Raw genomic sequence first — 25917 nt, 5'->3', positions numbered from 1 at the left:
GTGTGCATTGCGCACGTTAGTGGGATTATTTTTTTTTCCCTCGGGCCCATGTTTGCGCTAGTCTCCCTCGGCCTGAAATAAGTAGGTACATCCACCACTGGACACAACAGCCACTTGCGTCATGGATCTGTCCCTATTTTGTGACATGACCTTTTGACTGTCTGTCTGTCTGACTGACTGACTGACTGACTGACTGCTTTTAGATCAAAAGTGAAAAATAAAACAAAACAAATAAAGGCGCTGGTTTACACAGCAGGGCTTTTCCACTGGTTTCGCATGGAAGCATCCATACCCTTCGTGAGCGAACATAGTCATTAAGGCATCATCGTGTGGTATATGCTGTGCTGCCGGTGACTCAGAGTCCGTGTGTGTGTGTGTGTGTGTGTGTGTCCTGGTTGTGGGTGAGGTAGGCCATATGCGCCCTGCCACACGCCACTCACGGCCCATAAACGAGGGCCGAGCGCAGCCCGCTGTGTGAAAACAAATTAGCCGCTGCCACGCTTGGCTACCGCGGCTACCGTTCGGAGCGGCAGCAAAACAACAACCACACACGCGGAAGAAAGTGCTCGACAGCAGGCCCACAGCTGCTGTGCGGTGTCTGTTTTTCTGTCTTTCTTTCCTTCTCTTTCACTCATTTTTTTCTGGCTATTCTCTCGCTTTCTTTCTACACTTGCACTTTCTCTCCTCTTCACTCCCCCTCTTTTGAAGGACGTTTCAATGTCATTCGAAATGCTGTTTATATTCTGCACTTCCTCTCTCTTTATTCCTGGACTTTCTTGCTCTTTCTCTCTCTTTCTCTCTGTCACTCTTTCTCTGCTTTTGCCTCCCTCTCTTTGGAAGGAGAGACAGTTCATTTACGGGCCTCATACAGTAACCACATGCGGGCCAACACATCACTGGCGCTGGGCGTGGGCTCTCAGAGGAAGCTGGACCTGGCACAAGAAGGAACTGCCCAGTAACAGAGAGAGAGAGAGAGAAGGAAAGAGAAAGAGAGAAGGAGAGATTGAAAGAGATGGATACACACAAACATCTGTGTCTGAATTGTGAGCAGTGGCCGAAGACGCGTACAAGAAAGAGGTCAATCTGCTGCCCCTCCTGGAGCAGAGCGCAGACAGGCCTATATTTGGAGAGGCTGTGTGTCACCATCCGAGGGAGGGAAGGTGTCGTGCTGCGAACGAGAGGGCAGGGAAGGGCGTCCCCCCTCAATGCCTCAGTGGATGTGACAGGGTGGTGAGGGCTCCGTAACGGTGGCTGATGTCAAGGGGAAAAAATAAGAGTCGTCGTTTCCACGTGGCTACTGGCAGCACGCAGAAGCTCAGACCATGTTTTTATTTCTTCCTCAGGGCTATCCCGCATATCTTTAACAATCTGGCCCAAATCTGGGAGGCACATTACTTTGGGAATTTTTTCCTTGCAGTCTCTCTCTCTCTCTCTCTCTCTCTCTCTCTCTCTCTCTCTCTCTCTCTCTCTCTCTCTCTCTCTCTCCCCCGTTCCATCTCATCTGAGACACACGCAAACTAATTCTCAGACATGCGTCTATTTGGTAGAATTCCTCATTTCCTGTTTGGGGTGTGTGTCCAGCTCCTTGTTCTTCTGCCCAGCACACATCAAACAGGCCCCCTTCTCCAAGACAGAGAGAGCGGAGGACACAGACCATACCGGCACGAGGGCCCAGAGTTCATGAAAGACTAAGGAGAAGAAAAAAGGAAAAATAGAGAGAGAAAGAGAGAGAGAGAAAGAGAGACATGCTGAAAGAGGGTGTGAGAGGTAAAATACAGTCTGTCTTGGGGAGGTTGAGATAATACAGTCTATAGTGCTCTTGAGAGACTGGTGACTGATGACTTAGCATTAAGGGGAACAAGCTGGATGGAGAGAACGGGGAGCGAAAAGGGGATGGGGGGGGGTAGTGGGGTAGAGTAACGGAAGAGTGTATGGAAGAGTAAATAGACAGAGAGGGAGAGAGGGAGGGAGTGAGAAAAGCAACAAGAGAAAGAGAAAAGGAGACAAAATGGGGAAAGGAAGAGACAAACATTGAAAAAGGGAGAGAGAATGAGAGAGAGAGACAGAGAGAGAGAGAAAATTGGTTTTGAATTTCACAAAATCTTTATTACATCAAGTATACACATTACATATTTAAAATTACAGCTAACAATAAACAAAATCAGTAAACGAAAATAAATAGATAAATAAATAAATAAATAAAAATGTAGAATCCTCTTGTGGTGATTCACAAAGTGTAAAGAAAAGTTCATTATTAATTATGGAACATAATTCCCCATGTTGAGAGAGAGCGAGAGAGAGTGACAGTCAGAGGGAGTGAGAGAGAGAGCGAGAGAGAGAGAGTGACTGACAGAGGGAATGAGTATATGGGAGAGATCTTAAATATGGGTAACGGCGGGATGTGATTACTCTTGCATTTTTGATAGCCCCTCTGGCAGACGCTGGGACGGTGCTGGAGCCAGCCAGCTCAAACACAGTGGGGGAAAGAGCACTAAGCTCCCAGTAAAGACCGGGGCGAGGGCCAGGCCAGACCCCTCGCTGCGTTTCCACAAGCTGCCTAATGCTTCCTTTCCACTTCATCGTTTTGTATTTATCTCAATTATATATTTAGCCCGTCATTTTCTTAATCTATCTTAATAAGCCCTCGCTGCCAGTATATCAGGAGGGGGGTAGAGGTGGTTTCTGCTCTTCCAGTAAAAACAATTTGTTAAGAATTTTCATCATTTCAGGGATGCTGTGATGATGTGTTGACAGACTTAACGCTGTGATCGACTTTTGGACTTTTATGAGTAAAACATGAAATTATGGGAGATGATGTAGTGTGGTCCAAGGGCAAGCGTACAGAGCCTTAGTGACCTGACTGCTTTTACTGAAGGGAAAAAATACCTCCATTAGAGTTCGTTTTGAAAGATACCATGGGACTAGTATGAACTGTGTCCACTCAGGCTCAGGTTCAATGATGCTCTTTTGGCAGAGTAGAGGTTTTCCTCAAGTTTATGCTCGTCAGCCTGGCGTCTTAAGTCTTTCCTAGCAATAAAAAGGAATCACCATCCAAAAGAAAGTGAGAAAAAACATATACCAAGTGAGGCTTTAGGGGAAGTCTCTGATAGTCTTTACCAGAACTGCATCATATTAAAACACACTGACATAATGACTTATGAATGTCATCAATTTCACTGACGTGGAACTGACCACTGCGGAATAGGAATGGGAAACACCCAGCTGTTGTGTTTGTGTATGAACAAATAAAATCATGTCATGATGTCAGACCACGGCTGAAAAGCAATAAAAAAAAACAGAAGTAATATCCTTTTCTGAGAAAGTAAAAAAGGGTCCTACATCACTCTCAGTATTACTAATATGTCTAAATGACCTTTGTACAGGGGCTCAGCTTGAGATTCAGAGAAGGCTACTGTGCTATAGGTTTTGTGTAAATGTAAAGAAAACCTTACACAGTGAAAACTGTTACAAACTCGTCCATCAACACCTGCCAAGATCTGACATGTTATGACCGACTGGGACAACAAACAAAAAGTAGTTTAGATAATTTCACGCACTCATGTCAATCATTCCTAGTGCACGCAGAGTGGACATTTGTCAGGTCATCTGTTCTGGCCTTTAACTGGGTGTGCGGGGGACATGGGGGATTTCAAGACAGCCATTGGGGATTAAATACCCTGTGCTGAATTTCAAACAGCCCTACAAGAAATGTAAACAGAAACTCTACAAGATATAAACACGACTTCACTCTTCTCTGTGCCATCTCTCTTTCTCTATCTGTCTCTCTTTCTCTCTCTCTTTCTCTATCTGTCTCTCTTTCTCTCTCTCCAGTGGTGGCAGTGAAGAGGGACTGAGTAGAGTAGAGGGAGGGCATGGGTAGAGGTTCTATGGAAAGGTAAAAGTAGTGTTTTCAGTCAGGTATGAGTACTGTTGCTTTTTCCACTACGTCAAATTTCCAACTCCCTCACTCCCATGCAACATGCAAACAAGTGAACTCGCAAAATGTCATTTTGAAACACAGTATTACTCTCCCTTTGCCAATCCACCAGAGATTCCACTCTGACTTCCTATAGGATTCCTGGAGGACTGCCTAATAGTGTGCAAATACACACACACACACACACACACACACACACACACACACACACACACACACACATACACACACACAAACACACAAACATGACCATTCAGGTCTATGAGTCACACTCGTAAGAACCACAAAGAAAACACACATACACACACTTACGCACACACTCGGTGTCATTACGAACCACAAACGAGAATCATGTCAGACTCACATAATGAGTTCCGCTGTCACCACCACTCAAGTCTAGATCATTTGGGAACACTGATAAAAACAACTACCAGAGGAAGGAAACATATAGCAGGAATGTCAACTGGCCGATAGAGGGAAAGAAAGAAGTGTGTGAATGCAAGAAATAGAGAGAATGAGAGACATAGATAGAGAGGTAAAAAGAGAGAGAGAGAGAGAGAGTGTGTGTGTGTGTGTGTTTTTGTGTGTGTTTGTGAACAAGATGAAAGGCACGGCAGGGTGTGACCAGTGTGGTAGATTGGGACGTATTTATTTAAACCATGACTTATCTTTTTGGGATTTTTAGGGGATCGTTTGAAGTCCATTGACACCCCCCCTTGCCAAATAACATGTGTTTGTAATAAGTGTCCCTCTGCCCAGGCCAGACCTCCAGCAGTGAGCCTCCAGCCAATGGCTCATTAGTGCAAGGGGAGAAGAGATACAGTCATCGCACACTTAGGCAAGACCCGCACAGCTTGCTTCAGCTACCATTCGCCTCTTATCATTCTCACAATCCAATATGGTGGGGGGCACGGAGCAGGGGTCTGAGACAATGTGTGTGTGTGTGTGTGTGCGCGCGTACGTGTGTGTGTGTGTGTGTGCGTGTGTGTACATTTGAATGTGCGTGTGTGTATATTTCTGTGTGCGTGTGTGTGTGTGTGTACATTTGAATGTGTGTGTGTGTATGTATATGTGTGTGTAGGAGTGGGCAGGCCACACCGTACAGACACACAGACACACACGCTTACAAACATGTGCATGCATACACTTGAAGACACTAATACATGCTCACAACGAAGGGGCTATTTTAATTTTAGGAGAAAAAAAGCTTTACCCTCTGCGAACATTATTTCAGATAGTTGGCAGGCTCAGGGCTCTGCAACGTCACTCACTTTCCCTCGACCTTTAGCCGTCCAATGCTCTATCCCTCCCATATCGCTAGTTCGGCTGTAAACCATTTCTGCATGTTTAAACTTTCTCAGGACCCCGCAAAGCCCAAATTTGTGCATCTTGCACCCAGGAGAGAAGCCATTTTTCTCTCTCCCTCTCTCCCTGGCTTCTGTTAAAACTCCATTTCTTTATCCACTGTTTGCTTACTCTCAGGGATGTTGCATCTAGGTCTTCCACCCACTCTGTCTCTCCCACTCTGTCTCATTCTTTCACCCAAGCTTGGCAAATAGTTCTGGTCAGCAGACCTTACTCTCGCTCTGTCTGGGTACGTTTCCTCTTGTTGCTCTACTTTTCTGGTGCCCTTCCGGCTTCCTTCCACTCAGCCCTCTCTCACCCCCGCGAGGTCCCCCAATCCCCCCAGTCTGTCCAGTCGGTTGGTGCGCGATGATGACTTTTCTCTTTCCTTGGAGAGATGGATAAAAGCTTATGAGGTCACCAGGGAGGGACACACTCACCCAGAGAGTGTGTGTGTGCACGGTGAGTGAAAGTTCACTCACGCTGGCTGGCTGGCGGGCTGGCACACACACACACACACGCTCACCTTAACTCCTCCAGGGCAGCTCAAGGAGGTAGCCGTGAATCACGGTCGACCTTCTTGGGCCGTCTTTCCCTTATCCACTCGCCTGCTCGCTCACCGTTGTGGGATGCCCCGGATGACTCACACGTCCAGACAGAGATGGGAGAAATATCCTCTGTGTCAGAATGTTTGAACCCCCCCCCCCCCCCCCCCCCCGCCCCCTCCCCCCGAGCAACACCCTTCATCCACCAATAACCAGTAAAGACGTGGTAGAGGGGTGAGTGTTAAAAGAGTAAAAGTTGGATAAATCGTCATCTTACTGACTCATCTCGCCTCATAGAGTGGGACAGGGAAGAAAGGCATTCCTGAAGACCGGACATTTCCCAGAGCTGTCAGGTCCATGGGTATTTGAGCTGAGGGCTGTTTATCTAACCGCAAACCTCACTCATATATCCAAAAAAGTCCCTTAGCAGCACATAGTAAACAGTTTTTTTTTTCCACGCTGTATGAAATCCGCATGCTGGTGTATTTCTGTTTAAAGTTTGCGTGTTGTTTTTCGACAAACAACCGGTGCGGGTGTAGATGACACACGTGTTTGTGAGTAAGATTGCGAAGGCACCTGTGCCCTTCATTGGTCCCCTGCTCTCCCGGGCTCTGGCTTCCCACAGGCATATACACCACAGTTGATGACAGGAAGTCAAATCACTGTAAGCAGGAAAGGAAGTGGGCTCAATCACCAGGGTGCAAGGCTGAAATTGCTATCTGGGTGAAGGAGTGAGAGCTGTTTGTAGCCTATAAGGAGACACTTTGTAGAGAGAGGGAGTCTTATTGAAAAGGAAATGACAAGATCATATATCAGAGTATAGGAAATAGTTAACGTTTTCAAAACAAATAAAAAGCCATTTTATGTTACTAGTAACATGTAGCCTACCTAAGAATGTTAATCATGTAGCCTACCTAAGAATGTTAATCAGCGCAGAGTAGCCTACATGATCATACTGGAACGTTTTTAGAGGTGCAGTGCCCCCCACAGGTTAAATGAGAATATTACAAGATTCAGGAAAATCTGAAAGCAGAACTTCCAGTAGACCTATGCCTGCTGGGCCTTTGCAAAATCATGCGTTGTAAATGGAAGCTCTGTAGGGGTTGACATGGAATTGATAATTTAACTTAATGCATAAACAGCAAACCACCGGTTGTGTTTCAAAGTGACTGCAAGGTAGCGTTTAATGATGATCATAAAAGTAGGCCCTATTCTGACATTTCTTTGTGCATAAACAGAACTTGTGCAAAATCACAAAATACGTTTTTTTTTACTTTAACTATTGAAAACAGACACTCTGTGCTCTTTACTGCGGCATGAAAGCAAATCATAGGCAGATTTGCGACGAGTGGGGTCTTCACGCTGTACAGTTTGCGACGGTGCCCTCAACGGCAATGGCGAGCGTGACGGATAGCGGCAGTGAGAAGATGGCGGAGGAAGAACGGAATGCCAATGCCGAGAAACTCAAGGAGAAGGCCAATACTTACTTTAAAGGTAATGCTAAATGAACCCGCACTGTTGGTACAAAAGTCCTATTTGGTTGATTTATTTGGAAGCCGTTGCGTTACGTGATAAGTCAGAACTAGCCTACGTGCCCCGGGATAGAAGATTCTAGCACATGAAGCCGGTAGCTTAGCCAGCTAGCATAGCAGTAGCCAGCTTACGCCAGGCTCCACACTGCAGAGACTGCTTAGATTCAGCTCTGTTCAGCCAGGTGGGCGAGAGACTCGTGCTGCACAAATCCCATGGCATAGATTCAACTGTGAACGTGCTAGCCTATCTCTCTAAGTGTCAAAGTCTGTACGTAACATCAAAAGTACTCATTGGCTGAAGACCGATATTGCATGGCTGGTGAAGATGTCATGCTGAATGAATCAGTGTTGCTAAATCTCACCTTCTTCTCAAATCGCCGGCTAATGACTTCGAGCTACCTACCTGGCTAACCAGCGCTTCAAGTTCAGACACGAGCCTTTAGCCATTTTTTGAGTCGGCGCGAACAGCTAGCTAAGATGATGTCAAGTCATTCATTCCCGAAAGCTGAAGATTGTCATTGAAATAACATAGACTACTACAAATATACCAGTTTTAAACAAACGAAACCACCGCTGGGCACTTTAACACTATCGTGGCTAGCTGTAAAGCTAGTGTTTTGAAATAGTTAACTTTGCATTCAGTTCGAGTTGTCTATAAATTAGCAGCATGGCACAGATTAGCCACCAGCTATCATTAGTAATAAACAATGCCAACCTAGTTAAGCCATTGAGTTAAACTACTAACATTAGCATGCAGAAAAATCACATTTGCTAAAAGGCAAGCTATCTCCCCGCGATACTTAAGGCCGAGACCTGGGTTGTTATTGTTTATTTTGGTTGTAGGCGTGTGTTAAAGTATATTGTTTCTGTACACAAGATGTGGTAGAGGTGGCGTTAATAACAAATGCAATTTTGGGGCACCCTTTTTGAATGCGAAGATAGAACGATTTTCGCATTCCTGTCGCCAACTAAAGCAAATCGTGCAAAGGCCCAATTACATAACAGACAGAAATGCACTCCTCCTAAGGGAAAAACTTGGATTTTCCTCGAACAGTTTAAAAATGTCATGACAATATGATCTGAACATAATACTCAACATGCACTTTTTTGAGAAAGTTTTCAGAATTGTAGTGAATTTGCTAGAGGCTTACTGTGTTCTGGCTTGTATCCTAAATAATTACCGGTTAATTATCTGCAAAAATGAACATTTATTTAAAAGTTAGTGTGATTCTGTAGCTGACAGTGTATCTCTGGCCAGTTAAGGATGGTATGGTGGCCATGGTTTCACTTTTGTGCAAGGACTGACAGACCGGTTTGAACGCACACCACTCACTGTCATGACATTGAAATTTCTTGAGAGGCGAAAACATTACCCTGATGTGACACATGGCGTCAGCGAATTGCCCCGTGATGATGCCACCACCCTTTCCTGCCCTGGGGGTAGCATTCCCCCTCTTTGGTAAGGGCAACAACAGTTTGCTGTGTTCACCCGTACATTGGAGTCTCACTGCAAGCCATTGTCACACAGCGTCCTCAGAGAATAGGACCTGTCACTCACTCGTTTGCACTCATTGCCATGGTCAAGCATTTGTTTGTCATGTCTTTGTTGTTTTAGACCGTTTTTTTTTTTTTTAAGAGAACCTATTCTCTGTGGGCCTCTGTGTTTTGCCAGGACATAGATGATTGATGAGAGGGGGAGAGTGTAAAAAGTTTAATTTGTAGTCTGTCTGCCAGCATGGGGGTAGGGGTGACCCTAGAAGCCATAGTCTAGTAACTAAGGTGTTTATTTACAGTGGTGGTCTGTTTGTTACATTGAAACAAGTTGATAAGATATCAGGTCAGATTAAGATAAAGAGTTACAAATGCCCTCCAGCTCAAGGGATTATGATACAACACCAAAGCCTTGTTGTATGCATTAAGCCTATAGCTTATAGTCTGGCATGCAGTACACTATTCTGTCATTGGACAGGTTGCCTCTGATTTGCATAATGGGAGTCCCAGACTGCAGATTTGATATTGACTTTGTAATTATGACGGTGGTGCAGAATAAACAGCACTACTGACAAGCTCATGAAAGCTGATGCAAAGTGTTATTACACAAATGTTAAATTATGCATGGCAGCCTGTTGATCACAAATGCCAGTACAAAGGACAGAAAAAAGATGTGGTGGCTGCTGCTGTAATCTTTAAGGTGCCTGAGTTCATGTTTATTTCTTACTGACAGTGATCTTGTTGCATACGTGATGCATCATTAAGACAGACTTTCTGTTATCTTGCTGGACTTTGTTCAAGTGATTCACAGTGAAGTGGCAAGTCATCTTGTTGCATGTTGAATGCACCATTAAGACTGACATTGCAGACGGCTACCCTGCCTTTCAAGCATGTGTTGTGAGTGACAGGGTTCCCGCGGATCCTTAAAAAGTCTTAAAAAGTATTAAATACAACTTTCGGTTTTTAAGGCCTAAAAAAGTCTTAAATTGACTGGAATGTCTTGAATTTTCGAAAAGGAGGTATTAAATTTGTGTATGGGACTGCCAGCGAGTGCGAGAGAGCGAGTGAAATGTCTCCATCCGGTTTTGTGTAATTTTGGCTCCTGAAGGAAGTGCAGTGGTTGCAGAGTGAAGGTGTTTTTCACAGGTGTCGTTAAAGGTGTGAAAATGGTAAAAATATGCCTTACGTTTCGTGTTGTAGCCGAGGGCTGAGAGATACGTAGGTGGCCTATGCAAGCGATAGAGCCTGAGAAGGAGCTGGTAAGCCAGTTAGCGATAGGGTGGCCTACGTTCGGATTTGGGCCGGACAGTTTAAAACCCCTGTCCAGTGCAGCCTCAAGCCGGATGCTCATTTGTCCTCCTTTTTGGAGTTGAAAAGCGTTGGGCTTCTAGAATCTTTGCTCGGACGCAGCATCGTTTTACAAATTATGGACGCGAAGACTGCTGGTCAAATTATGCGCGGTGCTTCTGTCACTCGTCTGATAATTTGCTGCGCAATTTATGAAGGAACCACAGACCGACAGAGGAAATACAGATTAAGTTGATCTGTTGCATCTCTAGCGTGTTTTGCTGGCCTAGCCTAAGTAAATATATGTCTAAGTTATAATAGGCCTACCTGTAATATCTGTCTGCATCTTGCTTGCCAGCCTTTCCTAGTACTTCGCAAAAGTTGTGAAATATAACCACATATTTTTTTTTAATGTCGGCGACTGGCTACATAAAAAAACGCATCTGTAAGTGCGTTCATAATATGTGCGTGCTTGAGATGTTAATGGTTTTACAATGTTTCAGTCAAGCTTTAGTTGGTTTAAATACAACTAGTATGCAAAATGTAAAGAAGTGGATTAACTTTGATTTGCTGTGCTGCATATGGGACAATAGATGCCTAGTAAAGTTAGTAGGCTTATTAAAATATTTAAATAGTCTACCTTTGAAAAAGGTAGTCCTGTACACATGCAAGTAGCCTAGGCTACTACAGACACAGGTGAAGAACAGCCTCAGACAGTAGCACAACCAGATATGTACAGCCAGCTTCAAAAGCAAGCAGCCCAGACCCTAAAATTGGGCATTTATAGCTGTGAAGGTAAATACACAATTATTTTTTTTTGCCAAAATATATTTGGTAACGTCTGTAGACATCCAAAATGGGGTGGGTGTTAAAATTAGTAGAAAAAAACTATTGCATAAAACAGTTTTGAGTTGTATCTTTTTTGCCGTGGTATAGTCCATTTAGATGTCTTGAAAAGGTCTTAAAAGTCTTTACATTTGCACTTGGAAAATGTGCAGATACCCTGGAGTGAGAGTGCTGTCAGTGTGCAACTAGTCCAGCACAGAATAGGATTGGTTCTCTGCATATGTAAGCCAGAGCATGTTTGCTGCAATAGAGCAGGTTTAAGACTGCCAGAGTTTGATCCAGCTAGTTCTTTGTTTTTACAAGTCACTAGGAAAAAATATGGAAATAAAATGAAGAACTTTTTTCCAGACCCGGGACCCTTTTGTCTAAAAGTCTTAAGTCTGGACGTTTTGCTTATTTATATTCAAAATTGACAATGCACAAAAATGTCAAAGGTCCAAATCCCCACAATAACACACTTTTACAAAACTATAAAACATAGTAATGGTCACATCAAAATGAAATGGCTGGACTATACTCGATACCACAAGTAGCCAAACACAAACTTTACAACCTGTTTTTTTTTATTTTTTATTATTTCTTCAAGATGGATTAAACCAATGTATGTAATGCCTATGTGTGCTAGTCTTAAAATAATTAATTTGCTACTGTGTAGCCTGGTGTGATCCTATCAACTGTATTTTGTGTTTTCCAGACAAAGACTATGAGAACGCAATCAAGTATTACACAGAGGCGATCGAGCTGAACCCTACTAATGCCATCTACTTTAGCAACCGCAGTTTGGCCTACCTGCGCACAGAGTGCTATGGCTACGCCCTGGCCGACGCCACCAGGGCACTGGAGGCGGATAAGAACTATATCAAAGGCTACTACCGACGGGCCACTTCCAACATGGCACTGGGCAAGTTCAAGGCCGCGCTCAAGGATTATGAGACGGTGAGTGGAGCCGGGGAGCGTAACGGTGAAGTGAGAGTGAAGTCTTGATTGTGCTCATTTGCAGATGAGCAAACGGACACCTGGAGACACAATGGACATATAGTTTTTCTTTGCCTCAATATCAACAAATCAGGATGTAGGCTATGAATCTGATTGAATTTAGTATTGGCCATCCCCAAAATGCACCAGAATACAGGAAATCACATCAAACAAATTAAACATTTTCTGGAGGAGGACCCCCAAACCCCCCCTCCCACATATACAACAATAAGTGGGGGGCCCTTAATACATCTGGGCCCAGGGGCCCGAAATTTCATAATCCGCCCATGGTTGTTTCTCTTGCCATTGTTGCCCTTGCTTTGCTTTGCCTTGCCTTGCCTTGCCTTGCCTTGCCTCGACCACAAAAAAAATGGGAAGATATTTCATAAAAATGTTGTCATATCAGGTATCCAGGTACTGGCCCCAATCCACTAACAAGTTTCAGGATAGAATCTTGTGGACTTCAGAAGCAACAGTGGCAAAATATTGCAATATTACATAAAGAATGCATATCTTGGTACTGGGCACCAGTGTATTAACATTGTTTTTAGGGAGTTTTAAAGTGTATCCACACCCCCCAATAGTGTGGATGTAGGGCAGTTTAGAAGTGTAGAGTGGCACTGCTGTGCCCTCGATCAGGGCCATGGCAAGGGATTAGCGCTAAGCTGCTGAGGATGCCTGGGAGAGCTACTCGGCTGGAGGCAGCGCGTGAGCGAGGCTCCGCTAATTTAGTCTCTTCTGCCAGTGTCCGCCTAGCCTGTTGCAGGCAGCGCGTGAGCGAGGCTCCGCTAATTTAGTCTCTTCTGCCAGTGTCCGCCTAGCCTGTTGCAGGCAGCGCGTGAGCGAAGCTCCGCTAATTTAGTATCTTCGGCCGGTGTCCGCCTAGCCTGTTGCAGGCAGCGTGTGAGCGAAGCTCCGCTAATTTAGTATCTTCTGCCGGTGTCCGCCTAGCCTGTTGCAGGCAGAGCATAAATATTCCGACGCTGCTGTACAGTGGAGGCGCACACTGACACACACACAAACACGCGCTCACTCATTAACATAAACTCGTACAGATACCATACCACTGTTTTGCACAAGGGCGTATTCATCCTCTTCATGGTGGATGATTATACATACATTTGTGATGGGATCTGGAAAAACGCATCACATGGTGAAATCAAACATCTTTGATTACTGCATCTTTCACCAACTTAAGATTCTGATACCGTCCTAGCAACATCCTGGATACCATCCTACCAACATGCTGGATGTTGGTAGTAAAATGGTATCATAATCCTAAATTGGTGAAATTTTACCATGTGTTGGGTTTTCCCAGATCACATCACATTTGCTCTGGTATGGAGTTTGACACGCATATGTGCACGCACACACATTTTAATGCCCAGATTGCTCTCACACACACACATTTATGCATCTCACACACACACACACACACACACACGGGACTTGCCCATGCTCTGCGAGAGGGCCAGGTGCAGTTGGAGTGACACGACCATGTGTCCTCTCCCCCCCCCTCCTGAGGGGAACTGGTGGTCGTGATGAAGACTGGAGTATGACTCATGATTGCTTTTAATCTGCATGCCGCCCCAGCTATGAATGGCTGCTCAGGAGTGTATGTGTGTCTGAGTGTGTGTCTATGTCAGAGTTACACAGCAAGACAGATCGACAAGCGGTGAGATCAATGACACAATTTTCTTTTTCATACATATGATATGATACAGATATTATATAATGTTTAAGAGAGGGTGCTTAGTATAATTCTGTGTTAGTGAATTTGTGTTGGTAATTCTGTGTCTGACAAAGAAGGGATTGGTTAGTTATTTCCCTTATTAATGAGGTATTCTTGGTAATGTTCTTGGTACAAGTTTAGACAATGGACCACAGCTTTGCAGCCTTATTGTAATCTGTGCCCTTGCATTTTTAGGGCAAAAAAACACCCTTACAGCCATAACGCTTATAGTTGGTCACATGGCTTGACTCCATATTGCTCTGGGGTGACATTAGGAAATTCGTTTTTAAGTAGTTATTTTAGTGCCTTAAGGTTTAAAGATTGACGGGGGAATTTGTTACTACAGTGAAAGAGAACTGAAACAGCTTAGGGCTATTAGACTAATGCGAGTGACTATTGCTCTACATTTTGGTTAGATGAATGGAACGAGATGTAAAACAACTAGCTGAAGATGTAAAGAAATGCTAAGAAAATGGGTCTGGAAATGAAAAATTGTGATGGCACAAAATTCCAACCGGCACTTATTTTCAGTGTATTTTCAATGTCATTTCAAATCAGTTTTGTTTATATTGCGCCATAAGGTAAGAATACGTCCAAGGGTGCTTTTACAGCGCCCACCATGAACAAAACAATAACCTCTATTATTGTATTTCCCCATCTTCCCTTTCACTTCAGAATGAATCTCAAAAGGTTTTCCTGGATTTAAAAGGCTCATCCTGTGTTGTTTTCCTGTCGCAGGTAGTAAGGGTGAGGCCCAATGACAAGGATGCCAAGATGAAGTACCAGGAGTGCAACAAGATCGTCAAGCAGAAGGCCTTTGAGCGGGCCATCGCCAGTGACGAACTTAAGAGATCGGTGGTCGACTCCTTAGACATTGAAAACATGAGTGAGTCATCTCCGGCCCCCTGGGGGTTGAGGGTTGTGTGTGTGTGTAGAGGGGGGCGGGTGGGTGGGCTGTTTGTGCTTGTGTTTGTGTGTTTTGGTGTGGTTTCTTTCTCAGTTGGAAACCGGGTGTGAATGACGCACGTTAAAAATAACATCTGTGGTTCTGGTAGAGTGGTGAAAGAATTCTCCTGGTCCTGGTGACTACCCTGTGAGGTTTCTTTGTCTACTTGTGCCTGTAGAGCAAGTACACAATTTTATTATAGTCTGCCCTGCTGCTGTGCATTTCAACCCAAGGCAAAGATTGTGGTGTTGCCTAATGACTTTCTTAATGGAGAGTGAATAAGAGTGCTGTGCTTGTCTTTAAATGGTGTCTTCTTTTGTCCTGTCCTCTGCTCTGCTCTGTCCGTCTTGCAGCGATTGAGGACGAGTACACAGGTCCCAAACTAGAGGAGGGGAAAGTCACGCTGAAGTTCATGAAGGAACTAATGGCCTGGTTCAAGGACCAGAAGAAGTTGCACAGAAAGTGTGCCTACCAGGTGCGTGGTGAAAAACATTGTTGCCCTTGCTTTGCCTTGCCTACAATGTGGAGGATGTGCATTGAACTCTCTCTCGTTTATGACCGTTTGAAAACTCATAAAATGTCCCCTGTTTCTGCCCCAGATGCTGATCCACGTTAAAGAGGCTTTATCCAAACTTCCTAGTCTTGTTGAGATTACGCTTAAAGAGGTAGGAACACCCATAACTGATGTTAATTGTGTCCTTCTATCCTTTACCCAAAATGCACAGCACATTCACTCTGCCTCTTTCTGTTCTATTGTCCTCCAACAGACAGAGAAAATCACCATTTGCGGTGACACACATGGTCAGTACTATGACCTCCTCAACATTTTTGAGCTGAACGGTTTACCATCCGAGACCAACCCCTACGTATCCTTTCCTCTCCACGTTAAGCATCGCTTGGCTCCATATTTTCTCTATAGCGAATGATCATAACTGTGTGAAAACAACCCTATTAAAGTTGATGAAGTCTAGCTGATGACTTAAAACCTTTTTCTTAAATGATATGTACCTAAGTATGTAGGTGCACACAGTGTTTGTGTTTACCTTTGACATTGTAGTCTTCCAAAGAATACAATCTCAATTCCATTTGGGAACATCCGGTGTATTATAGTAAAAATAGCATAAGAAATATTTTTAGAGAAAAGCATACTAGCTTGAATGTCTTGCTTTGATATATATTCCATTATATGTTGAGATTTTCCATGCTATGCTAGTGATGGTCCTTGATTCTTACCACCCCAGCTGTTTAATGGGGATTTCGTTGACCGCGGCTCGTTCTCATTAGAGGTCATCCTCACACTCTTCGGCTTCAAGCTGCTCTATCCCGACCACTTCTTCCTGCTGAGGGGTGAGTCACACTACTGCTGGCCGGCCACAGGCCGCAGGGGGCTACTCATGATGACTAAGACTCATTGATAAACATTAACATACACAATCAACGTTGAATAACCAGATGTTGAATTAAGATTAAAGTGTGGCATGCCACAAGGTAATTTTTGGTAGTAAGGTCAAGTTTGGTAGTAATGACTTGGCTTTTGTTCTAGCAAACCTGAAGTAAGAAAGGGTCGCATGGTCACATACTGTAACACGCAGGTGTTCAATGTCACTAAATACCACAACTGAAGCATAAATCAACTGCAGCATAAATCATCAGAAACAGTTTGCAGTTCAGTGGCACAACTGTTTTAAGGAAGAAGCACTTGAAAATAATTCATCAGAATTTATAAGTATATTTTTGGGGGCGCTTTGCCTTTATTTGGGTAGGACAGTGAAGTTTGACAGGAAGTAAGTGGGAGGTCAGACTCGAACCTGGGACCCCCCCCCCCCCCCCCCCCCCATCATCATCAGAATTTTGAGCAAATTATTTCAAATGTGTCGATAGAATAATTAATCATCAGTCATTGTTCACCATGCATTGAGGTTTGCTGACTAGGCTCCAGGCTCTTGATGTGGACATTGGTAATCTTCTGGATTCATTGTTGCAAACGTCTAGACTGTTGTTGTAAGTTCGCCCCATTCACAGGTTTGTCTGTGTGTGTGTGTGTGTGTGTCTGTTGCCCAGGTAACCACGAGACGGACAATATGAACCAAATGTACGGCTTCGAGGGTGAGGTGAAGGCCAAGTACACGGCACAGATGTTCCAGCTGTTCAGCGAGGTCTTCCAGTGGCTGCCACTCGCACAGTGCATCAACGGCAAAGTGCTGGTGAGCGCTTCACAGGACAATATGTCTGCCTGTTTCTCTCTCTCTCTCTCTCTCTTTCTCCCTCCCTCCCTCCCTCCCTTCTCTCTCTCTCTCTCTCTGTCCTTCCCTCCCTCCCTCCCTCCCTTCTCTCTCTCTCTCTCTCTCTCTGTCCTTCCCTCCCTCCCTCCCTCCCTTCTCTCTCTCTCTCTCCTTCCCTCCCTCCCTACCTTCTCTCTCTCTCTCTCTCTCTCTCTCTTCTCTCTCTCTCTCTCTCTTTCTCTCTTAATGTTTTGTACAAAGCCTTGTGTTGTGTGTGTGTGTGTGTGTGTGTGTGTGTGTGTGTGTTTGTTTTGGTAACCTTCACTTCTCTTTTTAAAAAAAAAAGCACCTTTCTACGCACCCGTTGAGTTATCATTTAAAAAATCCTTCATCAAGTTATATTTTCCATAACGGATATTAAGTTCAAACTAACAAAGATGTACCAAGTATCTGTTACTTCCTGAAGGGAAAATAACATAAAATCTGACTAAGTGTAGTATTACATAATCATGCATCAGTTGTCAATAGGGAGTGGTTCTTCCCCTAATGTTGAATTGTGCAACTTAATGCCGTGTGAATCCTTTTATCACTCATCGGTGAGGAACATTTTGTTTTGGGCCAGTGTTGGTAATTATTTCTAATAACCCAAAAAGATAGACTGTTGATTCACCAGGACATATCATTGTAAGTCGCTGATGTAAAAGTTGTGTGTTTGTGTTTGTGTGTGTGTGTTTTCTCCCCAGGTGATGCACGGAGGCCTGTTTAGTGAGGACGGCGTAACCTTGGACGACCTGCGAAAGATTGAGAGGAACAGACAGCCTCCAGACTCCGGTAGGGGCTTTAGGATGACATCCCAAATCCCCTACACACGTCCCAGCATGCCCCTGGCTCCCCCACCTTACCCCCTCACCAGCCAGCCAGCAATTACTCATAACGTTGAGAAACATTTTTGTTGGACGTGACCACCATTTTGCCGGTGTTAGGTTTATGCTTGGCGTGATTTATGCTCCACATCTCGCCTGACTTTGTGTTTTATGTCAACAACTGGTAATGAGTGCCAAAGATGTTTCATCGGCGCTGACATCAATAAGGCATGGAGGATGTTTTGCAATGCAGTATTGACACTGCTGGAAATGCTAGTGTGAATTTGTCTCATGTTTTTTCATCTCTTCTTCCTCTCCTCACCTGCCCTCCTCTCCTCTCTCCTATCCTCTCCTCTGCTCTCTCCTCTTCTCTTCTTCTCCTCCTCCTCCTCTTCTCTTCTCCTCCTCATCCTCTCTTCTCCTCCTCTGCTCTCTCTCTCTCCTGCACAGGTCCCATGTGTGACCTCCTGTGGTCTGACCCACAGCCTCAGGTTAGTGGCTGCTCCTTCTCTCCTCTCCTCTTCACTTACCACAGTGTGTGTGCGCGCACGACACGTGTGTGTGTGTGTGTGTGTGTGTGTGTGTGTGTGTGTGTGTGTGTGTGTGTGTGTAAGGGGGTAGGCAGCATTCATTTCTTGTGGTTTTTTTGCCAGTACCAGTAGCATCCAGCTAGTTCTCATCTTGCACCTCTTCTCTCTTCCTCCTTGGTCACCCCCTGCAGAACGGGCGCTCCGTCAGTAAGCGAGGCGTGAGCTGCCAGTTTGGGCCAGATGTGACGCAGCGCTTCCTGGAGCAGAACAAGCTGGACTACATAATACGCAGCCACGAGGTCAAGGGCGAAGGCTACGAGATCACCCACTCAGGGAAGTGCATCACCGTGTTCTCGGCGCCCAACTACTGGTACGACAAAGCAGCCACTTCCTGGATTCCTGTCTTGGTTTCTCTGTATCTGTCCATGTTTCTTTTTTTTACATTCTATACTTCTGCCTATCTCGTCTGTCTGCCTGTCTTCCTCCATCCATCCTTCCTCTTTTGACTGTCACTTAATCCCATGCAGTCTTTCTTTTATGCCTCTCCCATTGTGCTTTGTTTAGTTTCTCACAGTATCTCGCAGTATCTCATCACATGGTCCCCATCGGCCTGATGTTTGTTTCCTCTGCTGTTGCAGTCCTCCTTTGCCTGAATTAACATGTTGCTTTGCTGCCCCCTAGTGACCAGATGGCTAATAAAGGAGCCTATATCCACCTCAAGGGATCTGATCTCAAGCCAGAGTTTCACCAGTTCACTGCTGTGGTAAGTGGCTCTGCCTCAGGACCATACTACATCACATTTTACTGATCTCGGGTCAGAGTGATCAGAATGATCAGGTCAGGTCTTCACTACTTTAGTGAGTAGGAGATCCTGGATCACATGGACTTGCTTATCCATCATACAGTGGATATGATTTGTATTTTTTCATTTTAAAAAGGTAATTTAATAAAGTAAAATAGCTTAATTGTATGTGCCTGTTGTGTGCTTCCAGAGATAACGCCTCTCTCTCTCTTCTCCCTGCAGCCTCATCCGAATGTCAAGCCCATGGCATACGCCAACACCTTGATGCAGCTGGGCATGATGTAGAGGCTACGCTGCGTTTGTCCGAGTCTTCGTCTCAGTCTGCTGGACCACAGTTGGACAGCAGCTGGTCACCTGCTCTCTCCTCCGTGCACTCTAGCACCCCCCCCCCCCCTCCCGCCCCGGCCCACCCTCCCACTATCACCAACCTCCCCGACAGTCCCTACAGCCACTAGACACACTCTCATTCCAGGTTTTGCAGTAGTGGGGTCTCTAGCGCACACACACACACACACACGGCCACACATAAACACACACACACACACACACTCGCATAAACAAGATACAACAACATAGACAAAGGTGTGTACGCACACATTTACCAGGCTCAGTTTACATATTGTTTTGTTTCAGGACGCTGGGGTGCTAACTCTGGGTGGCCGAGGGTTGGGATTGTGCTTATCAAGCTGTATTGGCAAAGTAGGAATCAGCCCTTGTTTGTCAGTATACACCAGAGTATGGAGGGGTATGGGGGACATAGTCAATGTATCTTTTCTCTCTCTCTCTCTCTCTTCTTTCTCTCTCTCTTTCTCTCCCCCCCCCCTCTCTCTTTTCTCACTTGTGCCCTCTCTAACTAATTTTGGAGCTGCTAGGGATTTTTCTGGTTTCATTGCTTGACGTACTCCGCTGTGACGTCACTCAGCCAGAGCTGGATTGTACCAAAGATCTGATGTGGATTTATGGGGAAGTGAAGATCAGATCCCTTCCCTTAAACTGACGACTGACATCCCACCCCACCCCATTTCCCTCCATCCAGTCATCCTTCCATTCATCCACCCATGTCCTATCGTACTCCAGGCTCATCTGAAACCCCGTCCATCTCAGCCTAGCCAAACCCAACCCAGCCCAGCCCAGCAGAGTGATGAAGGGATGTGTGTCTGTGATTCTGCAGCTTTCAGAGCCATAATTGGCTGCCAGCACTTTTTTTTTTTGATTGACTGCAATTAAACTAAACCTGTGCTTTCGCTGTCACAAGTTCACCAAGTCATCTCAGGAGAATGTTAGACACACCCACACACACACACACACACAGACAGACTCGGCTGTTTTGTTTTCCTCGAGAGTTGGTATCTGCTCAGCTTGGCCTCCACTTCTTGTTGTCTTTTTGGCTCTCTGTCACGTAAGAGAGGATTTTTTTTTTTTTTTCTCCAGTTATTGTGGCTAGACGATAGGCCAGGACACACCCACGCTGGGCAGAGGCCCAGACGACAACTGACCAATCATTTAGTAGCACTTAACAGCTCATCGCACTGTCACCTCTGGAACCAGCTCTCTGGGTCAGCACAGTATTAACCACTGAGTCCATCTCCGTTCTGTTGGCAGCTATCACACACATCTCTCATCCCTCCTTCCTTCCCTCCTTCCTTTGTTCCCTTCTGTTTTTTTTATTTCCATCCCCCATTCCTTTCTCTTCCGTATGCACCGATGATGCTCTTTGACCCTCAGTGTGTATATGTGTGTATTCAACAGTGTCCTCAGCAGTATATGTACCGATATAGACACATGAGCAGATGTCCGGAGACCCGCCCCACCATCCACACCCTCCCTCAATATCTCTCTTTCTCTCTATTCTCTCCTTATCTCTCTGTCTCTCTTAAAAAGCGCACAGCAGTTGTTCTCCATGCTCCCCTTTTTAGATAATATTATATACACAAATGTGTATGTATATATACTGTAACATTAAAAAAAAATCCTGTGTACATGTTTGAAAAAAAAGTTATTAAAAAAAACACCAGTCCATTGATTTTAAAGGTGTGTTTAATTATGTTCGCTTCCTGTTACTTGTGTGTATGGAAAAACACTGGGGATGAAATAACTTGGGCAAACAATTTGGACATGCACCACCTACACAGTTATGGCAGGGAAGTGAGTCACCATTGTATCATCAGGAGTAAGTAATGCCTATTCACGCTAGTAGACATACCTGTGTTATGTTAGAAAAACAGTCTGTTAAGTGGTAAAACCTGGTTTTGGCCAGTAAAGTTTTATTGTAGAATACCTACCACTTTGCAGTTATTTGCTCACTGCACATAATGTGTAGAAATCTCGATTCTTTTTTTTTTTTTTTAGCAGCAGTTATGAAATTCTTCTAGAATTGAGTTGCACTCAACAATGACCTCTGGTGGTAAAGTCACAGAATGGCATGTTCGAAGACAATGCGGCATACTTCAACTAGGCAATTCATTCACGATAATAATTTGTTTGTTTGTTAATGCTGCTTTTGTAAATATTGTCTTCTGAAAGAAAATTTAAACGTTAAAATTGGGTCTGAGCATCTATTTTTTAGTAAGACAAAAAAGACGTAAAGTTTTCCCCGCCCAATACGTAAGACGTCAATACGTCTTAAAGCGTTATACGTCATGGTTACACGAGGGAAGTTTCGCGCTGTCACTACAGTATCAGCTGATGAGACAACCATCAAACTCGGGTCGTCTTCTCCTTGAGCCACCAAACCGTCAGGTTGTCAATAATGCCGAAGTATTGTTCTGCCCCAAACTGCAAGAATGACTCTGGAAACACAACGACAGAGAAGAAAAGCTTCTACAAGTAAGCGCACATCTATGTTGTCATTAGCATGTTGCAAGTTGCCATTTGTTTAACAAGAGCATGGCTAGTTCATTAGCTGACGTTAGCAGGGAAAGGCAACTACAATAGGTTACTGTTGAACTTAATAAGTTGAAATCTAGAATGACATTCATTTGAATCGACTTAACTGAACTGCATTAACTTAAACTGACTTGTCTTGTCCTTTAATAAAGTACTACTCGTGCTTCTTCATACTCGTTTTAACCTTGGATACATGACTTGGTGATTGTTTACAGAATGTTAAGCCACGTGTCTCCTGAAGGTTGTGACTGTTGTTAGCGTGTCCTTTAGCTCTTATCGTTTAGATATAAGATTCACCAGGTCGACCTCTGAAACAAGTGAGGGAGGCCATCACAGTACACTATCTTACTGAAGAGGAACAAAAACATATTTTACGCTCATACGCTGTACATTTCAGGGTTATGCTAGGTGACGCCGACATGCTGGAACTTGCTTAAGTGGCTGTCTGGCTGTTGCCTGAAACATTGCTTTTGTGTTCCCATGGAAAAATGCTTCTTCATGTAAAGTGAAAATGCTCTCGACACCTGTAGATTCCCTTTACATGATTCGACAAGGCTGCAGAGTTGGTTGAAGAACATGGATCGTGAAGACTGGACCCCGTCGCGGCACCAGTACCTATGTCACGAACACTTTCTGCCGTCTTGTTTCACCATCCGCTGGGGCATCCGCTATCTGGACAATAACGCTGTTCCGACCATTTTCGATTGGTCTGACAATAAAGGGGTAAGTGGCAAAGGAGAACAAATGAGAAAATACATGTTTATGCCCATTTTAGTTAGCAATAATTAATCAACATTTTGACTTGAATGACCTGGACAAATGGTAACAACAATATGCTATCTTCGTTGTATTATTATGGGTAATGGTCATCTGGGGGTTCATAGCCTCGATCTAACTACAAATCAATAACATGCTCAGTTATGCAAACATTTTTCCTCTCTAGAAACGCAAAGGAGTGGACCACTTTGAGAGACGAGCCAAGCGCACACGCAGCAGCGGTGAGAAGCCATCGCCACTGGCCCCTCTGTCAGATCCCGAGCCCCAAGCCCCTGTCACATGTTCAGGCCAGGACACCCCCGTGAGCACCGTGCAGCTTTACACCGTCTCTGTCGCCACCGCCCAGCCTGGGGAGGCTGTTCTGTTGGACCCTGGCAACATCAGGGGTGCCCTGGGGTCCCTCCAGATGCCGGGTATACAGTATACACCAGAGTATGTGCTGGAGGCGGCTCCAGCTTTGAGCGGGGACTTCCCTGTTGCACTGAGGCCGACGCTGAGGGGTCCAGGTACGGCTGCCGGGGGTGAGCCCAGTGAGGTGGTGGTCGTCGTGGAGACTCCTTCGACCCCTGTGGAGGACGTAAAGGCTGATGGGATTGTAGTGGATGTGCTAGCTGAAGGGCAGAGAACAGCAGTAGCAGCAGCGCCAGACAGTGTATGTAGCAACCAACTAACAATCGACAATGTGTCCACTGTGGAAGAGTTGGCCGATGTGGCCCAGGAGGAGGAGGAGGGGGAGGAGGAGGTGCCCGGTGTTCAGCTCATTGCGTACTTTGAAACAATCCCTAACGTACTGCCCAGTGGCCCTACCGCTCTAGTCAACGTCTCGCCCGACACCGTGCTCTCATCCTCCCTCGGATCAAGACCCATAGTGTCCACAGTCCCCATTGTGTCCAAGCACATGCCCCCTGCACCGGACTCCCTGGTTCTAACACTGGAGCGTCTGGAGGATGATAAGGAGGATGTGGACAGGCTCTCTGAGAACGGAGTGGAGCTACATGGAAAACGACTGGAAGAACATCGGTAAGGATTTACAGTGATGTGGTGGAATTGAGGCTATCCAATTAGGGGGGAACAGTAGAGGACACAGAAATCTATCCTGTGTGAACATTTTGTATAGTATGATTTCATCAAAAATAATCATTAGTATCAGACATTTGGTTATTGCTATCAAACCGTATGACCTTATGATCTGACTGTAAATGCCCTCTGAAGTCATTATGGCCTTAACGGTCTTCTGGGGTTTCGTAACCTTCATAGCCATACAGAGACAGCCTCTGAGGACGTTGTTATGAGCCTGGGCCGTGTTTTGCTTTTGGTCTGAGGAATGGCTTGCTCCAAAACGTCACGTCATTAAATATTTGCTTGGGAGCTCCGCCTAGTGTGCGGTCTTTATTGTCATGTGTTGTTTCTTCCCAACAGTTACCACAAGAACAGCCTGAGCAAGGAGCAGCTGGAGGCGATCGTGGTGGAGCTGCAGAAGAAGGTGAAGGTTCTGCAGCAGAGGCACCGCCGGCACCTGGACAAGCTGCTGGGTCTGGAGACCACGGTGAGCCAGCTCCGGCAGACCAACCTGGTCAACGAAGAGAGGCTGCAGCTGCTGGAGAGGGTAAGGAGCCACTCCTCGGGTGGAGAATCAAAATGCTAGAAACCACTCCCCGGGTGGAGAATCAAAATGCTAGAAACCACTCCACTGGCAAAATACAAGTGCTGGGAACCACTTCATGGGTGGAGACCCCAAACGCTACAGTAGACAACAGAAATGCCTAGAACCAGTCCACTGGCAAAACACAAGTACTAAGAACAACTTCACAGATGGGGAACCTAAATGCTAAGGACCACTCCACAGATGGAAAACAGAAATGCATGACACGTACTGTACATACAGAGATGATACCATGGCCTCTGATGAGGTTGTGCTAATTATGAAGTTCAGGTAATGCTGAAGCCTCTTATAGGATTTAGTTAATCAGGAAAAAGTCCTCCTAGTGGAGGCGAGTCCTTCACAACAGTGTAGTCATCATGACTGCATCTGTTTGACTAAATAACAAAAAGCTATATTGACATTTTACATGTTGTATTGTAAGGGAGAAAACGTAAGGAATGTTTGTAAAGATGGACAAGATGTGGTGTTATTGGAATTAAATAGGTTTAATCCAGTAGTGGGCTGTCTTAGATTATAATGGAAATGCATTATAGGTTATTAGAAAACATTGATGTTAAAAAAGAATTGTGATGATTTAGATGTAGCGTGCTTGTCACTCCACCTGCAATCATGTCTTTTTAGGTAGTCTGTCTCCTTTGTGACAACACACAAAATGTGTATAAATACACACAGCAGGTGGACAGAGGAATGAGGGGCAGGTATTTTATCATTCCTGCATTGGTATTTGCATACAGATCGCACTGTAACTTGAGATGTGTCTGTTTCAGGCTTACCTACAGACCAGTGCAGCCGTCACTGAAGCTGGCGAGACTGTAGCCATCATCTACGGCGATGACAACACAACCTACCTTTACGCCCAGCAGAAGGCAGAGGAAGAGGAGGAAGAGGAAGTGGGCCAGCTCTTATAAAAGTTATACTGGCACAATGATCTACACACTTTAATGCTCTGTGATGCACAACGCTCAGAAATATCATGAAATATATGAAGAGATGAATTACTAAGCATATTATGTATTTGAAGTCCATTAGAGTTATGTTATGATTTAATAATAGGTAACATGCAAACCCTCAGATTCCCAGTGTGATGGTAATGTGTTCATATATTCCCTTTTCTACCCTTAGCATTTGCACTAACTTCTTTGTGAAACAGCATACTCTTGGGAAATAAAGGTTGCTCAAAGCCGAATGTGATCAAAATATTTTGCGCTCTTTTGTTTCTCCTGCTGTTAAAAAGGTATGTTGTCCAGAGCTGACTATTGTGGAGTGGAATATTTTTTAAGGCTGCACATTTTTATTTTGTAATTCTGTGAACCATGTATTCTGGAAATTGATTGGTAAAAGTAAAGTTTTCCCCTTTCACTCTCAAATCTTCCGTTAGTTGTAATTTCAGTTATTATGCAAGTTAGAAATAGGTCATCACTTGTTGACTGAACAGAATCTGTTAAGAATGTGCATGTAAATAACAAAAATAAAATGACATCATATGTTTGACAGAATCAACCGAAATTACAGCTGTTGCAAATCCTCAGAAATTGTCCA

The 25917-nt window shown here is 44.8% G+C and overlaps 2 protein-coding genes across 2 annotated transcripts; both read left to right on the top strand.

Annotated features, from left to right (window-relative positions):
* The first annotated feature begins 7137 nt into the window (after positions 1-7137).
* ppp5c (protein phosphatase 5, catalytic subunit) lies at positions 7138-21082 on the top strand. The gene is made up of 13 exons (XM_042064284.1): positions 7138-7320; positions 11677-11918; positions 14428-14575; positions 14989-15110; positions 15235-15300; positions 15403-15501; positions 15877-15982; positions 16697-16839; positions 17601-17688; positions 18171-18211; positions 18442-18620; positions 18932-19013; positions 19275-21082. Exons 1-13 carry the CDS (start codon positions 7143-7145, stop codon positions 19335-19337), a joined length of 1557 nt encoding a protein of 518 aa, XP_041920218.1. The 5' UTR covers positions 7138-7142; the 3' UTR covers positions 19338-21082.
* A 627-nt stretch (positions 21083-21709) lies between these two features.
* Positions 21710-25745, top strand: LOC121684471 (THAP domain-containing protein 5-like). The gene is made up of 5 exons (XM_042064533.1): positions 21710-21878; positions 22469-22661; positions 22882-23735; positions 24135-24321; positions 25146-25745. The coding sequence occupies exons 1-5, from the start codon at positions 21802-21804 to the stop codon at positions 25284-25286; spliced, it is 1452 nt and encodes a 483-aa protein (XP_041920467.1). The 5' UTR covers positions 21710-21801; the 3' UTR covers positions 25287-25745.
* Positions 25746-25917: the final 172 nt, after the last annotated feature.

This window comes from Alosa sapidissima, chromosome 15 (genome assembly GCF_018492685.1).
Source record: "Alosa sapidissima isolate fAloSap1 chromosome 15, fAloSap1.pri, whole genome shotgun sequence".
Lineage (NCBI taxonomy): Eukaryota > Metazoa > Chordata > Actinopteri > Clupeiformes > Clupeidae > Alosa > Alosa sapidissima.
The sequence above is the reverse complement of the archived record's forward strand: the minus strand, read 5'-3'. Positions and strand labels throughout refer to the sequence as shown.

Excerpts from the sequence above, each read along its gene's own strand:
- ppp5c (XM_042064284.1), top strand. The coding sequence starts at position 7,143 with ATGAAAGCAAATCATAGGCAGATTTGCGACGAGTGGGGTCTTCACGCT. Across the intron at positions 15,983-16,696 it reads CCACTTCTTCCTGCTGAGGG|GTAACCACGAGACGGACAAT; the intron begins GTGAGTCACACT and ends TCTGTTGCCCAG. Across the intron at positions 16,840-17,600 it reads GCATCAACGGCAAAGTGCTG|GTGATGCACGGAGGCCTGTT; the intron begins GTGAGCGCTTCA and ends TTTTCTCCCCAG.
- LOC121684471 (XM_042064533.1), top strand. The coding sequence starts at position 21,802 with ATGCCGAAGTATTGTTCTGCCCCAAACTGCAAGAATGACTCTGGAAAC. Across the intron at positions 21,879-22,468 it reads GAGAAGAAAAGCTTCTACAA|ATTCCCTTTACATGATTCGA; the intron begins GTAAGCGCACAT and ends CGACACCTGTAG. Across the intron at positions 24,322-25,145 it reads GGCTGCAGCTGCTGGAGAGG|GCTTACCTACAGACCAGTGC; the intron begins GTAAGGAGCCAC and ends TGTCTGTTTCAG.